The 15,653-nt window shown below is 54.4% G+C and overlaps 6 protein-coding genes across 6 annotated transcripts; 2 read left to right on the top strand and 4 right to left on the bottom strand.

Moving 5' to 3' along the window:
• Positions 1–682: 682 nt before the first annotated feature.
• PV07_06124 (uncharacterized protein) lies at positions 683–3,095 on the top strand. The gene is made up of 2 exons (XM_016393072.1): positions 683–2,643; positions 2,718–3,095. The coding sequence occupies exons 1-2, from the start codon at positions 1,237–1,239 to the stop codon at positions 2,994–2,996; spliced, it is 1,686 nt and encodes a 561-aa protein (XP_016250591.1). The 5' UTR covers positions 683–1,236; the 3' UTR covers positions 2,997–3,095.
• A 4-nt stretch (positions 3,096–3,099) lies between these two features.
• PV07_06125 (uncharacterized protein) lies at positions 3,100–4,197 on the bottom strand (the record flags this gene model as incomplete). Its single annotated transcript, XM_016393073.1, has 1 exon — positions 3,100–4,197. One exon carries the CDS (start codon positions 4,195–4,197, stop codon positions 3,100–3,102), a length of 1,098 nt encoding a protein of 365 aa, XP_016250592.1.
• A 325-nt stretch (positions 4,198–4,522) lies between these two features.
• PV07_06126 (uncharacterized protein) lies at positions 4,523–5,107 on the bottom strand (the record flags this gene model as incomplete). The annotated part of the gene is made up of 1 exon (XM_016393074.1): positions 4,523–5,107. The coding sequence occupies one exon, from the start codon at positions 5,105–5,107 to the stop codon at positions 4,523–4,525; it is 585 nt and encodes a 194-aa protein (XP_016250593.1).
• Positions 5,108–6,116: 1,009 nt separating this feature from the next.
• PV07_06127 (uncharacterized protein) lies at positions 6,117–8,683 on the top strand. The gene is made up of 2 exons (XM_016393075.1): positions 6,117–7,692; positions 7,778–8,683. Exons 1-2 carry the CDS (start codon positions 6,823–6,825, stop codon positions 8,609–8,611), a joined length of 1,704 nt encoding a protein of 567 aa, XP_016250594.1. The 5' UTR covers positions 6,117–6,822; the 3' UTR covers positions 8,612–8,683.
• Positions 8,684–8,979: 296 nt separating this feature from the next.
• Positions 8,980–11,297, bottom strand: PV07_06128 (uncharacterized protein). Its single transcript, XM_016393076.1, has 5 exons — positions 10,886–11,297; positions 10,221–10,823; positions 10,003–10,170; positions 9,773–9,944; positions 8,980–9,717 (listed from the first exon to the last, which is right to left on the bottom strand). Exons 1-5 carry the CDS (start codon positions 11,103–11,105, stop codon positions 9,282–9,284), a joined length of 1,599 nt encoding a protein of 532 aa, XP_016250595.1. The 5' UTR covers positions 11,106–11,297; the 3' UTR covers positions 8,980–9,281.
• Positions 11,298–13,300: 2,003 nt separating this feature from the next.
• On the bottom strand, positions 13,301–15,424 carry PV07_06129 (uncharacterized protein; the record flags this gene model as incomplete). Its single annotated transcript, XM_016393077.1, has 3 exons — positions 13,301–13,974; positions 14,037–14,879; positions 14,949–15,424. 3 exons carry the CDS (start codon positions 15,422–15,424, stop codon positions 13,488–13,490), a joined length of 1,806 nt encoding a protein of 601 aa, XP_016250596.1. The 3' UTR covers positions 13,301–13,487.
• Between the last annotated feature and the right edge of the window lie 229 nt (positions 15,425–15,653).

Below are 15,653 nucleotides of genomic sequence, written 5' to 3' on the forward strand. Positions count from 1 at the left end.
GGCGGATACACGAAGAGGGCCACGCAAAGGATAGAAGCGAATGGTGACTCCAGAGGTTACGATGTAAATGCCAGAAGGAATCTTCAACGGGTTGTATACTGAGGAAATCGCGGTCATTATATGCCAATGGGTACACGGACACAGCCTGCTAAGATTGGAGAGCTCTTGGTATGACGCTCTTCAACATTCCAGCGGCTGGGCAGAGGGGTCGTTTTTGCCAAGGACATTAAGGTGTCTTTCTTGCTTGGAGGAAAATCAGGATGTCGATTTGAGATGAAGTTGGACAGCCACAAGGTGCGAAGCCGGAAGATCGAATGACGTAAAGCAACACTCAGCCTCGTGCTGCACGTCACAGTCACGTGCCTATATAAACAGTGCCGCTTTAACACCGTCTGGACAACCTCATCCTTACTTGCCCTGCGCTGTCTCCATCTTCAAAACAAATCAAAACACCAGGTTGGGCTTCTGAAGCCTCCATTTCTGCAGGCGCTGGCCTGAACTGATGAGGCTAAGATATGGTGCGCCTTGAATAGCTACCTCTTAGCCTCGAGACCCAACCACTCGAAACGCGCTTCTCCTGGAACGCGCTGAGGCTCTGCTACACGATATCACACCACCCTGGCCTCCTGTCCAGCGACTCTGGTCAAATGGTTTTGTTCGCGCCGCTCCGCATGCTGTGTTCCACTGTTTTCTCCATTGATGCTCTCACCACCATTCTAGCTCCTCAGTCCACTTCCCCCTTCTTAAACCCGCCGTCTCAGATGCGTCGCTAAACGTGTATCAGATCGACGTCGCTTGGCCAAAGACAAGACCTTCATATGTTGCCATTCCCCCTTATCACACCACTGTTGCTCCTCGCCCAGCGCAATGGCAACCGACAAATTTCCTTATAGACCTGCTGCACTATCTGCCAATATGGAATGTGAACATACCGCAGGCTCGGTCTTTTTTTCCTATCTTTGCACTTTCAACTTTCCGCGTCCCTATCGCAGAATTCGAGTCGAGGACGCCGCTGGTCCGGTCCTTGCCATTCCGTATTGCACTGTTCACTCTCCAATTCCCTAAGCACATCGATTTGAGCACCAAAACATCCGCTGGCTCGGTTCATAGTCGTCCTGACCGCAGGGTCAACTTCCCAGAATACTACGCAGAAGCCTTCAACCCTCCAAGCTTCTTACCGATAAGCACACATACGTCCAGCGACGCTCGCACTCGGCTCTGCCAACGTTCTCAAACATGTCGGAACGAACGAGGTCAACACCACTGATGAGGATGCTCCTCTCGGGCGAGGTCAGTGGGGAGGAGCCCAGAGATTTGTCTCCTAAAGAGAAATTTAATAGATGGATGGTAAATGAAGGATCTCGACGCCTATTCGTCGGCGTCTTCATCCTCGTGCACTGCATGTTGTACGGCTTTGGCTTTATGAACTATCAGCTGAAGGACAACCTAACCAAAGCCCGCGCCACCTATGGCTACGGCTATCCCATTGCTCGATCAGCAGCCCTTGTCCTGCACTTCGATGTTGCCTGCATTCTCCTACCGGTTTGCCGAACCCTCATCTCCCTCGCTCGACAAACACCCCTAAACGGAATCATTCCTTTCGACAAAAACATTACGTTTCACAAACTCGTGGGGTACTCAATTGTTTTCTTCACATGGGTTCACACCATTGCTCATTTACATAACGTCGCACAACTCTCTGCGAAGGGCCACGGAGGTTTTATCGGCTTCGTCAAGCTCAACTTTCTTACAGGCCCTGGCTGGACCGGCTATATTCTAACAATCTCGGTCATGGCTATGTTTTTCACCGCGCTCGAAAAGCCTCGGCGGGCTAACTACGAGCGCTTCTGGAACACCCATCATTTATTTGTCATCTTCTTCATCTTCTGGTCAATCCACGGAGCTTTCTGCATGATCCCAGCGGATAATAAGCCATTCTGTTTCGGCAATGGCTCCTTCTACCTTTACTGGATGGTGGGTGGCTTCACTTATCTTGTGGAGCGTATCCTACGTGAGATCCGGGGTTACCAGAAGACTTATATAACTAAGGTGATCGAGCATCCCTCGAACGTGGTCGAGATTCGGATCAAGAAAGAGCATACCAAAACACGGGCAGGCCAGTACATCTTCTTATGCTGTCCGGAGGTTTCCCTCTGGCAGTATCATCCATTTACCCTGACGTCCGCGCCTGAAGAAGACTATCTCTCTGTCCATATCCGCATGGTTGGAGACTTCACCAAAGCCCTCGGAAGAGTTCTCGGATGCCAAGGTCTCAAAAGCAACGAGGAAAAGTCGGCCAAATACTCTGAAGCCGTGTCGACGATCGACGAGAATGGTATGAAGCTCACCAAACTTCTTCCACGGCTATACATTGATGGGCCCTTTGGTTCAGCCTCGGAAGATGTCTTCAAGTTCGAGACTGTTCTCCTGATTGGCGCGGGTATCGGGGTGACACCCTTCGCCTCGATTCTGAAGTCAATTTGGTATCGCATGAGAGACTCCTCGTCCTCAACCCCAAGGACGCGACTGCGAAAGGTGTATTTTTTCTGGGTATGCCGAGACTTTGGCTCACTGGAGTGGTTTAAGTCCCTACTCACTGCCATCGAGAGCGAGGATAAGAGCCACGCCATCGAAATCCATGCGGTAAGTTTGTCCCTTCCCAATTTCTTCTTTCTCGCTCTCCCCTTTGAGGCTTCGGCTAACACGCTTGTGAACAGTACTTGACGGCCAAGATCACAGCCGCTCAGGCATCCAACATTGTCCTGAATTCCGGGGATACCGACGCCATCACAGGTCTCCGTACAGCTACGAACTACGGGCGTCCAAACTGGGACATGGTGTTTCGCGCCATCCGCAAGATCCACTGGCCGGGCGAGTGTGGTGTGTTCTTTTGTGGACCCAAGGGGTTGGGAGCCGAGCTGCACGTCAAATGTAACATGTACACCGATCCCGGGGATAAAGGCTACAGTTTTGTCTGGGGCAAGGAGAATTTCTAGATGTTAGAGTGAGGGTGTGCCTCTGGCCACGTCGCTGCCCTTGCCAGCCAACCACTCCCTGTTGATATGTATTTCTATCAAGATGCATTTTTCAGCGGATCTATTAAGTAACAGACACCTCGTCTATCGTAGAAGCACAAGCTATCGCTCGCGGCAGGATTCCCCGACGCCAATCCAGCCAGGACTCTGCCCTCGCACCCTCGGCGGCGTCCAGTATTCCCACGGCGATCTTCAACGTGTCCGTCCCCTCGGTGGCAAGGAAGACGGTCGCGCCACAGACGCCGCAAAACCCCTTGGCGGTGCTGGAGGACGGACGGTGGTAAGTCTTCAACGTACCCAAATCCCGGTGTTGCTGATAGGGGACGAGGCCGTCCTTGTCCAGAGAGATTTGACTCGCGCGGACATGCGCCGCCGCCTCGACGAACCACTCCATCCCGGTGTTCAGACGGCAGCGGCAGCAGGAGGAGGGGGAGGGGGAAGGGGAGGGGGAAGGGGAGGGGGAAGAGTCGTGCTCGCATGCGCAGAGTGTCGCGACGTACTTGGATCTGCCGTCCGCGGGACGGGCGATCCAGAACTCGACCCCGCCGCACTTACAATGCGCGTGTAGTCGATCGGCCAGGGACGGCGTAGAAGACGGTGGTCGGCCCGGGGACACCCAATGCAATGCTAGCTGTTCGCCCTCGCCTGGATGGCCGGCCCAGCGCTCGATCCGCCCGCTCTGCGCGCACGAGGGCAGCATGTCCGCGACGGCCCCGTCGAGCGTGTCGGCGAGGTACTCGTGGCGCGGGCGGTAGACGCCCTGGACGTCTGCGTCTGCGTCTCCGGCGCCGGCGCTCTCGAGCGTGCCGCACATGACGAACCACCTCGCCACACTCCCGTCCCGTCGTTCCCTGGGGAGCACACGGGCCACCATGTGCGTCCCGCATGCAGCGCAGAAGAAGTGCGTGATCCGTCCCCTGGAGAACTCAAACGGGGTCAACTTCTCCAGCAGCGTTGCTGGCAGTCGATAATGGCACTCTTCTTCCTCCAGTGGCACTGAGACCGGGAAGCTGGTCACGCAGAGAGCGCCGCTCATCCGTCGGCACGACGTGCAGTGGCAGAAGGCCGCCTGGATGGGGATTGCGGCCTCTGGTAAAGCGATTTCGTGCCTGGTGGCGCTGCACGCGCAGCTGCCTCTGACTGTTCGAGTTTCCCGCGGCATTGAGATGGACGAGGTAGGTAGATAGTCGTGTGCAGATAGAACGAAAGAAAGAATGGAGCAGCTATGAGGCGCAAGTGAACTCTTATTCCTCGCCCAGATATGATATGTAGGGACTGATCTCCATCTTCCCCCTCATGACTGCGTAGACGCTCACTAGCCTTGGCGACCCTCAGTTCATCTCCTGCGTCCCGAACACCCCCTTAAACACCCTCCGACCACACGCTGAGTAAATCATCGAAAGATGCTTTTCGAAGATGCGGCGACATCCCTGAATCGTTATCAGACTCCGTCATTCAGAGGATGGGCCCCGAAATGGGCCGATGCTTTAGGAGAGGGCCTTGAAGTGACGGTTGCCACCAAGACGCGACTTCTGTGCAGCGCGGCTTTGGGTGAGACAAGATAGACAATCTCGGTACGATACGAACCAAGGAAGTGTAGCAGTAAAGGCGCTATCTCCTCTTGTACGGGTTGACATGCTATTTAGTAACGTAGAGACTGACTCGAATGTTATTCGATGGCATGTCCGGAGATGAGCGGAAAGGCTTCGCTCCGTGAAGCATGACTTATGAGTTCCATGAGTCGATATGCAAGAACCAATTGCACACTCATAGCGGCCATGGGACTCTCGCAAATGCGACTCCCTCTCGACCGCAAAGACTGTGGCCGAGCAATGATTGTGAGGACATTTGAAAAGCTCGTGCTTTTCTCGGGCGTGCTTCATCATCTTGTCTTTGCGGGAGAACGTCGCAGTGCAGTCGCTCTCGAGACAGGGATACCCACCTATAGTGTTGTGAACAGTGGCCAAGTGTCTTTTCAGGTCGCAGGGTTTTCCAAAGGGCTTCTTGTAAGAACAGCCTGGATGTGTACAGACCAAAGGAGCAACATGCATATTTCTGACATGGGCCTTCATAGCGGAGGGAGAATGGAAAATTGCCTTCGAGGCACAGTCTGGCCAGGGACATTTCTGGGGCCCGGACCAGGTGATTTTGATGGACGTGGAAGTCGATGGAACCGTACTGTGCGCCTCGTTAGCGTCGGTCTAAAAAAAAACCTCACGTTGATTGGTTCAGCTCGTGGGTATGCAACGGCGTCCCCAGTTCCTCGTTGTTGGCCGTGATCAGGCTGGCGCCCAAAAGTGAAGTCTGTGCGACCTCAAGTCCGCCCGTGTGGGAGTGACCAGCGGTGTTCTCGAAAGTCTGATACCCATCTCGTAGACTGGAAAAATTGCCGACATCAAAGACTGACTGTCCAGCTGTTTGGAAGGCCACCGCAGTGTCCAGAGGAGTAAAACCACTTGAATCAGAGGGCTGCGAAGTCGCAAACGCATCGGGGTTGAAGTTACTGGCGCCGTTCCATGCCATGTTGAATTGTTGACTCTGTTCCGCAGCGCCTGGGTCATCGAAGAGCTGTCCGCCGTGCTGTGCATCGGCCTGACCGCTCCCCAGGCGAACGTCAAAGGGATTGACGATGACTGAAGTCATTGTAGAACCGCCGAACAGGTCGAGGTTGGGCAGGTCGAACAGATCGAGCTCCGGGAGTTCATCTTGGAGAAGTTGCGTGAAAGAGCCGTCGTACCTTTGTTCAGAGGACATGTTTGTTAGGGTGACTGCGAAGTTGAAGGCTTCGTTCGAATGGAGAGAGCAGCTGTGACTGATTTTTGGGAGGTGGTAGAAAAGGTTGCGAAGAGGATACGGTAGAGAGGTGCGAAAGGAGTGAAGTGCTGGGGATTGACACTGTGCGCCCTCGGCCCCTTCTCACCACGCCCTGTATCACCTGAGAAGAGGGCGCCCCTCGTATTGAGAAGCAGGCATCATGCAGGCGCCAGTGAGGCTGTCACATCACAATAAAAGGGACGACGGTGACCAGTGGTGCCAGTCAATCAGAATCTTGACGCCTGTAGGAGGCTTGGCACTTGGTCTCGATCACTCACTCACTCACTGACTCCTCGTGGCGAGCGCAGAACAGGCAAACGCCCATCTGGCCAGTTCGCTTGTTGGTCCTCCGCACGCCTCTCCAACTTGCCGTTCGCTTCTTCACTTTGTCCATCGGCCAGAGCACCTTCGAGGCCTACCGAGCACCTCGTACACGCTTCATAAACCCTTTTCAGCAAGTTTCACCCCACGACAAGCTATGACAAAGTCCAACAGCACTACCCTCCCGCTTTATCTGCGTGCTTCCCACCAATCATTCAACCCGAGAAACTAAATGCAGCAATTCTAGGTCCATCTCCGGTTAAGCGTGTCAGTCCCAAATGGCTGTTGACGTGGACATTAACCTTCCCCCGGCCCAGAGCCCGACGGTCGGCTACGTCTCGACTCTCGCCGTTGGTCAGTCAAAATCAGGGACGAGTATAGACTCCTCCAAGTGAACGAACTGCCAAACCCTCCTGGGAAGAATGCCCGTGGCTTGTCCAGGGTCAAAATACAACCGACATCTTAGTCATGTTGTTGAATCTCTCGGTTACCCCATTACCCTTCTGAGAACGGAGTACATACTTGGTAGTTGGGGGAGGCATGATTCTGGGTTGAAAGACAAGAACATAAGAGATATGGGATCCGCAGCTAGCACATATCATCCACACTCCCAAGTCTTGACTATGTAATCGTTCCTTGGCCTGCATCCAGCATGGCGCAACAAAAGCTTGTCTTCGTCCACCAACATTCCACCACATCCATCCGAGACAAGGAGCTTCAGGTCGCCGAGGTTCGCTCTCATATAGCCAGACTCATTCACGGTCGGAGAAGGCTTACGAAGCCCGCGCTTTTCTCCAGAAGAGGGACTTCTACACATCTCAATCTATACTTGTCCAAGGCGGTCGCAAAGAAGCATACCACCAATGTCGAGCATCGAGAGGCCAGAGAAGATCCCACAGGGCACACCTCAAAGGAGAAAGCCGACAAGTCTTCCAATTTGCGGGAGCACCTTTTTTGCCCGAGTCCTAGCACGTTGATGCAGCACGGCAATTCAGACCCCTTTTCTGCATCCGCCGTCCAGATCACTCCCCAGAATCACTCCCTGATCGCGACCTGGCAGACCATCTTTGTCCAGACGGTCATTCCGTCCGAGATACAGAAGTCTTCCACATCCCTCACGGTATGGAATACCGAAGGTATAGATATGATTGAGTGCGCTGAACGACTGCACTTTGTCCTGGCCTGGACAACGCTGCTGCAATCGACGACAATGCCGACCTTGCAGATGAAGAAGCAGCTTATGCTGGAAGCCCTGTCGCACAAGGCTGCCGGCATAGTCACGCTGCGGAAGAATCTGCCCACCTTGGCAAGGCTGACTGCAATTCGTGCCGTTTGGCATCTCATGGGGGCTGAATTGTACAGCGGTTATTTGACAGCTGCGCTGACGCATTTCCATGCCATGGTTGACCTTGTTGTATCTGGAGGTGGGCTCGACAGTCTGCCGTGGGAATTGAAGAAGCTGGTCATCGTCAGCGACATGACCATGTCAGCTGCGAGGAAAACGAAACCCACTTTTAAAGTGGTAGGTTTGCCCCCTTCTGCAAGTCGCTGGCTTTTTGCCATGGCGACTGCCCTGCATTCACTGACCAATGATTCTGCTTTGGCAGGATGAATGGGATCCTGGATCAGTGACGACTGTCCTATCCGAATCCGAGACTGTCCTCCTTGCGATTGACGTTTCCAAACAGCAACCCGTCTCTGTGATGGTTCCACCGCGCCTGGTCCACATTATCGAGGCATATCGCGAACTCCTCGCCGTATATCGTATCGTCGCCGACATGACGGACACATCGCGACTGACCGATCTTCTTCTCTGGGCACACCTGCGGCAATATGCGCTGACGACTCGGGTGACTGACATCAAAGCCACCATAGACGAGCTTCCTGAGTCTACCAGCGGCATTGATGTGCAAAGGGCTCTGTGTGTGGCCATTGATTACTTCTCGCAAATCCTCTGGATCAAGAACAATCCTCAGAGAACCGTTCTCGCTCCATTTCGCCACTTGGAAGATTCGTTCGAAATCCTCCAACGTGCCGCTGAGCTCGAACCGTCCTCCCTGACATTGTGGATAATTTTCGTTGCCGCGACCGTTGAACTTGTCCTCAGGCGTAGAGGGCACGGTAGTCGCTACTTCGCAGCAAGATTCACCGCCACGACAACCAGATTAGCGTTCAAGTCCGCAGAACAGGTCCGGCAGTCCTTGTCCTGCTTCTTGTACCAGGCCACGACGTTCGACTACTATCTGAATATCCTGATGAGTCCTACGCAGCAGGTTGAGGGGGGTGTACCAGTGCATCTCATCCAGATGGGGAGCTTTGCGCCCAAGCCGCCACCCCAGGATTCAGGTCTGGTAGACGTGTTCAAGCAGACCTTGACCATCTCCTTTGGGCCGAATCAGGGACAAGAGTCGGTCACGGTGCAGCTTGAAGATATCAGTTGAGGATTATTACCCGCTCAAACATTAGAACCAAATAGAACAAGCCCACGGTGAGGATTACGAGCCCATTTCCACCCTGCCTTGCTTAGTGTACCCATAGGTCTATCTATGACATGGTTATTTATGTAGGTAGGCAGGTAATCGACAGATAATGAGGATCAGGCTGTCTGACATCTTCTTCTCTATCGTCGCGCCTTGGGGTTGTTGCGAGCGCAGGGCCGTTGATTGCTGCGATTCAAGCCTTGAGGGCCCGGCATACGAGCGAGGGATTTGCACAAATGGTGAGAGCACACGACTGGCAGTGCTGCAACGTGTACTCCGTATGTAAGCGGGCATTACGTTCTATTCCTCTTTCGAAGGACCTCGTAGGTCGACATCGGGGAACGCGAGATCCTAAATCAGATTCATGTGGACGGTTCCGGGCCTGTGACAGCCTCATACACGATAAGGGGGCACCTCGACAAGTACACAGTATACCCCCCCGATACGCCGAGTTGTTGCTCCTGTAGCACGCCGCGGCATTCTCCAACCATCCCAGACGGGGCGGATACCAATCCGATAGATCGCTCATCAAGCATTATTTCATTTCATACACATATACCCCATCATGTTGGACGGGCGGCGGAGCAAAAGAAAAGAGACAACACATCGTGCGCGCACACAGCTTTGCAGTTCATCTGTCCGCCCGGCTCAAACTTCTCAGCACGGCGCCCAGATCTCGCGGTGGACTGCCTGATTTCACTTCCAGGGCTTTTCGTTTCCCTTCTTTTTCCCGTTGTGCCAACTTCTCGGCGCACATGGCCAGGACTCTGCCAGCTACGCCGTCTGCGGCGGTCCGGTACTGCGCTATCCTGTGGACTCCGTCCGCAAACGTGTCGACGGTCGGCCCTATCGATTCCAAGACGCCACCTAGGCGCCGTGATATTTGATCCGTGGTCGTCGACGCGTGAGGTCCTATCGAGTCAAGTGCGGCGGCGTCTGCTTCCGAGAGGAGTGATCTGTCCAATTGATGTGCTTTCGACGGACTTGTCGGCACGTCGAGCTCACGCAAGCTGGGCACGTTAGGAGGCCGGAGCAACTTCTCCAGTGCCTCTTTTTCGAGTCGCAAACTGCCATTACCGTCAGCCACTGTGTCTGCAACATCCGCTAACTTCCAAATCTCACCATTTGATTTGCTCCTCCAGTTCGGCAATCTTTTCAATGTTCTGCGTGTTCTTGGGGTTTGGCCGTTCTGGAAGCGGTTCTTTTTGCACGGGTACTTCTTCGCGCCCAAACCAGTCCGATAGATCAGATCTATTGGCCAACTCTTTCAACAGCTCTTCTTCGATTACTCGGGCTGCCGGAATAGTTAGCACGGCATCCCAATGGGACCCAGAGACTCGACGGTCACAAACCTGCTTGTCTTGCGCTGGCCTCCCCAAATCCTGTACCCATTGGCTTTTCATCGAGAGCACGCTCGGCGCACCAGATGAGAAGCTGTTTCATCCGTCTGGGCTCTGGGAGGCCTTCACTTTCAATGTGCTTGTAGTAATCCGACACATTCAGTTCCGGGTGGGGCAGGGCTTGGAGGAGAATTAGCAAATATCAACCGGCTGTATGACCAGATTCTCACCACTGGAATTCCCTGATTCGATGAGCGAACTGGCCCTTCGCCCGCGCATGCCCAAACTACTCCTTCTTTCGCCTTTGCCAGCCTTGCCTTCACGCATGGCTTTGTTCCGTTTGATGACCGGCGTGTCCGCGAACGGTAGCGCAATCTTGGTCGAAGCATGGTCTTGTTGTACTGTAGAGGCGGCCTCCTCTTTTGGATTATTTGCGGATGTCTCGGGAGGTGGTTCGTGCACTCTCTTCTCCGGCGATGTTTTGGGGTGCGCATCAGCGTGAGGCTCGCGCTTCTTCGATTCCTCTCTGCGCACGCTTTTCTTCACAGGACTTCCAACTTGTTGTTCGTTGTCTTTGGATAAACGTTTTGAGCGGCGCCGGGGAGCATCATCCTTCTGAATGGGTGTGGGAAATGAGGTTCGATTCTTCCGTTGTGCGGTCTTCCTTCCCATCTGTTCACCCTTTGCAATCTCAGTCCTATCACTCGTCGGCTGGGGATTAGGCGCGTCGTCTTGAGCTGGTGCGGGACCTCTCTCTTTCTCTGTCGGTTTCGCTAGAGGTGGTTTCTTTTTGACGCGTTTAAATTGAAACCCGTCGTCGTCCTCATCGTAATCTAAGAACCAATGTAAGCCCCTCCGCTCGCAGTTCGCCTTTGGCCCTTCCGACAGTACGTACCAATCTTTCTTTTCTTATCATTGGATGGTCTGGCTGATTGTGCTGCTGCAGGTTCTGAAGCGCCGACAAATGTCTTCGCATTTCGGTTGCTTTGTTCCTGTTTTGAATACACAGTCGCGTCATCTTTTTCTTGAATTCGCGCGCTTAGCCTTCGGGTCGGCCTTTGGATTGAGGACATTGGCAGAGGGTGTAACGCAGGACGCGCAATTAGCATTGTCATTTGAGCGTTGGTGGTGGACGAGGAGAGTCGGATCCCGCGTTTGTTGGTGAGTTCGGTCGCATGCGCAGGTGCGGAGTTGAGCCGGCGGTTAACAGTTATTGAATCTCATTATAACGATATCTCTGCTAAAGAGTGATCGGACTGCGGCGCATTCGAAGAGGGCGTGGGCGTGGGGATTGGCGTTGAAATGGGATCGAAGGTGGTGTCCAGCACTGAAGCGGCTTGCATCGCGGGCTTGTTCAATTGTTTACAGTCTGAGCCGAGCCCGCCAATCACAATCCAGATGCCGCTTTTACACACCGAGCCTCCTGCGCTCCATTGCCAACGCTTCATCAACGACTTTCATCGAACGCTCTCTTTCATTCATGCTCATCAAGTGCGACCTGGCATTTGAGTAGTACGGTTTCTTCCCTATGTCCCGGTTCGCTACATACTTGCAGTGACAGTCCCGACGACCACGCCCAGATGTTCACTTCGTCTCGGAGGAAAACCGCTTCCATTTCTCGTCCAGCAATCTCTGCACCGCCAAAAACTTTGTTAGATACAGCCTGGCTTTTTCACTGGGATTAATGGTTTCGGAAAGACATATTGGACCGAGCTCTTGACCAGCAGAGACCACTGTCGAAGACACCAGCTGTACCTCCCGACTCCACTCGTCGCGCGATAAGTGACCCTGCAAATGAAGTCGGAGAAGCTGTGCGTGCAGACAGGCCTGGGTGACGGCTGAGGCTGTGTGAGGCCTCTGACCAGCAGCGGCGTCCCCGAGAAGCATCACCTTTCCACCACTAAAGACATTCTCTAACGCCAGAGAATCTGTGATCACTTGAACGAATGGGTTTCTGGTCTTGGCCACCGCTTCCGCAAACTGGGGCGAGAGCTCATTCTGCGCCTTTGCCCGCATCTCGTCAGCTAGTTGCGTACACATGCCACCTGGTGGCAGTGTCAAGTAGTGTCTGGCGCCATTCACATCTGTCATCAACTCTGCCAATTCTTCCTCCGTCTTCCTCATGTACCATCCCCAGTTGAGTAGCTTGTGGGAGTCTGGAGGACCGACTCTGCTTGCTGGAACGGTATAGGAAAGCATTTGGGAGCTTTGATTGAAGCACAGTGTGCCACATAAGTCCATCACCTGCATCGCGGCAGCTGAAAGGTCCTCCACCGGTACGAGGCCACGGAAAAGCACGTAACCGGCATAGCTTCGCTTTGTGTCTGGGAGCATGATATCACGCACTTTGGACGAGGCGCCGTCTGCGCCGATGACGAGATCCGCTAACAATGTCTCCTCCTTGCCAATGTCGTCGACGAAATGGACTTCCGCTCGGTCGTCGCGCTCGGTTACGTCCCGCACATTGCAGGAATATCGATATGCCGTTGCCGCTGCGTCGTCGCAACTCTTCTCCGTAAATGCGAGCATCAGCACACGGAAGAGTTGGCTCCATGTGGTCGCACAGCTGCTGACGACATCTCTGTGAATGATTACTTTGCCTTCCTGGTTGAGAATCTTGAAGGAGTGAAGCGGGAGCCCATAAGAACTCATAGGCGCATTTGCGTATTTCTGGAGGAACTCGACGACCTCATCTCCAGCACGAATCCCAGCTCCTTGGTCTTGCAGTTGGCTTGAAGGTTGACGTTCTAGGATGGTGATGGTGCCGACTTCAGGCAGTGTCTTCAGCGCGACACCGACACAGAGGCCCGCAATGGATCCTCCCACCTACAATTGCGAACCTGGTCAGACACCATCGCTCATTTCTAGGATTCAAGAAGATGAGGATCGACCGTGATTATTGAGTAGAGAGAATTTGACTTACGATCACCACATCCCGGCGACGCGAAACACCCATGGTCTTTACACTGGCTGTTCCAAATTGCAACGAAACTATGCTTTGTTTTCTTCTATCACGGGCAGATATATACCTCTTGGAGCGAACTGATGGGAGACCACCTTGTCTTGAAAGCCTTGGGAGTATAAATTAGCTGACTGTTGGCTGACTCTGGTTCAGCCCACCAATTGGGATCAAAACACGGTGGCATAGGCGCCGAAATGGTATGTCTCAACTGTCGTATTCGGATACGATGTCGAGGGGCGGCCTCCCAATCTGCGCAACAATGTCATAAATCAACGACAGGGAACGACGAGATGGCTTTCGGTAGGATGAAGTACCCGTGCGCGTACACGAGAGCGGCTGAAATGGCCCCGTGCATGGGTTCAAGGCTCGGGTTCATGCTCACATCATCCGGCCGTCAACTCGTGTTCAGCCTCGCCAATCGTATTCTACCCCAGCTACTCGTATACACATCAGACGTAATACGGGCTTTCCCTCTTAGCGTTTCCCCCCAAACCCCAGATACTATTGATTATGATTGTTTGAGGAGGGGTACGGATCACTGATCGTCATACAGCGTCGTCCATTGTTTCAGCAGCTGATTCACTGCATCGGGTTCCCCTTGCTCAGCCAACTCCTGTTTGCCAACTGTGTCCTCAACGGATGAATCTGCTGTTTCTTTCGAAGGTTCTTCTGTTCTCGCCACGGTTGCCGAAGGATTTGGTAACTCGTGTTTCGCTGGTTCCTCATCCATGGCTGCCTCGGGTGGAGCAGGTATTGTGTTCGAGTTGTCGGTACTCTCCAGGTCCGGTTTTGGACTTTCAAGCGTGGTCGTGACTGGCAAAGGAGATGTGCTTGGACCTTTAACAGGAGGAGCATTCAGGATGTCATCGAAGGTCTGGGATCTCGCAATTCTCGGGCCAGCTGAGTTGGCTGCTTGGGACGCCCCTGCACCACTCTCTCCATGCTTGTGGTACTCGAGGACGGTGTCTGGATTTTCCGACTCCTCGTCCACACCGAAGAAGAGACCAGAGTTTTTCACCGTCCTGGGGAATTTCCGTCAGCTCAAGTGAACGACATACAGGAGTGGAGGGCGGTCAAGGCTCACTCTTGGATGGAACCCAGCGCGGCCGTCGGCGAAGGGAGAGATTCCCAAACCGATGAATACCAAGGTTTTCCGCTCGACCTCCTCTGTACTCTGATCGAAGGATCTAGAGGTTCAGATTCGCCCTCCAGCACAGGGAGTGGGCCCGGGCGCCGAGACACCCGATTGATGCGCTCGCGCATGACTCCTGCACCCTCGTCGATTCGCATTTGAGGCCTGTTTCGATACTGGGGTGCCTCCTCCTCAATGCTGATGCTCTCGATGGCCCCCGCTGCCACACTGGCGTACATGTCTAGGTCGTCTGGCTCGAACTTTGACGGGGTGCTGGCGCGTTCAGGCCAGCGTCGATCTTTGCGGACAATGGACAAGACGACCCACGGATTCGGCCTTCCTGGGGCGTAACGAGGGCTGCCGAAGTCTTTCTCCAATTCGATATGCACGCCCACCCGCGGGCTGTGACCGGGCAGAGAACTCGCCTGGTCGACCTGGAGCAATGCTCTCTCGATGCGCTCGAGGCACCCTCTGATGGTCGACACAAGTGGGGGCTGTTGTGGAAGTAAACCTCGAGGGGTTGAACCGTCAATATTCTGGCCTGGAGGTATATCCCGGGGAGGCGCAACGAATGGACCTCCGGCAGCGGACTCTCTCAAAGCGCCTGGGAATTGCGCGTTTGCTGCATCTGGGCCTTCGGTTTGGGCTTGCCCTGGGGCTGGTGTTTCGCCGTCCGGCCCAATCGTCTTGAGAAGGTGTTGATAGTTCCTGGTAGCTTCTTCGTTTGCTCGAAGCAGGTTTTCGAGCAGCGTCCTCTGATATGCGTCGTCGTCGTCCTGGGAGGCGGTCTTCTTTCTGGGACGCAGAGTGAGACCCCCTTCTTTTCACGCCAGCTTTCAAGGTGATATAGGAGGTAGAACGTACTCGACCCTCAAATCCCTCGCGTATGTCAGGACATGCAGCATCAGCACGAGCGTGCTCTTGAGCCTGTCCAGGTTCCCCTTCAGGACCTCCATCTTGGGCTCCATGAACGGCCCCTGGAGCCGATCCCGCGCGGACAGGGCCAGCTTGCCTCCTTTCTTCAACCCCTTCCTTGACGCGCTCTCCATGGCCCGCGCGACCATGCCGTCCATCTCCCTGAACACGCACTCGCACTCGGCCACGACGTCCGTGGCCGTCTGCACGGCCGCGCCCGAGTACAGCGTGGCCTGGTCACCCTGCCTGAGGTTCGCGCCCAGCTCCTCGAGCACCGCGGAGGTCAGCGACACGTCGCGGGCCATGTCTCGCACCTTGGCCGGCGCGGTCGCCACGGTCTCGGAGAAGGTGTACAGCGTGATGGACAGCTTGACGCCCGCGCCGGCGACGCCGACGATGGTGCCAATCAGCCCGACTTCGGCCATTGCGCTGGGGAAGGCGTCTTTTGGTTGTTTTCTTGCTGTTGAGAGAGAGAGAGAGCGGTAAGATGATGCCCTGATCGTCAACCAAAGCCCCCCAGCTGCAGCTGCTGGGTTAGGTAGCCAGCCGGTCTAACGTCAAGGCTGACTAAAATTGTACCTATTTCGGGGTCCGTGATACTCGGGTCGCGAGGAGCAGGGTGAGTCCCCTGTACATGAACGACAGACCAATCAT

Source organism: Cladophialophora immunda (assembly GCF_000835495.1).
Source record: "Cladophialophora immunda strain CBS 83496 unplaced genomic scaffold supercont1.3, whole genome shotgun sequence".
NCBI classification, from domain to species: Eukaryota; Fungi; Ascomycota; class Eurotiomycetes; order Chaetothyriales; family Herpotrichiellaceae; genus Cladophialophora; species Cladophialophora immunda.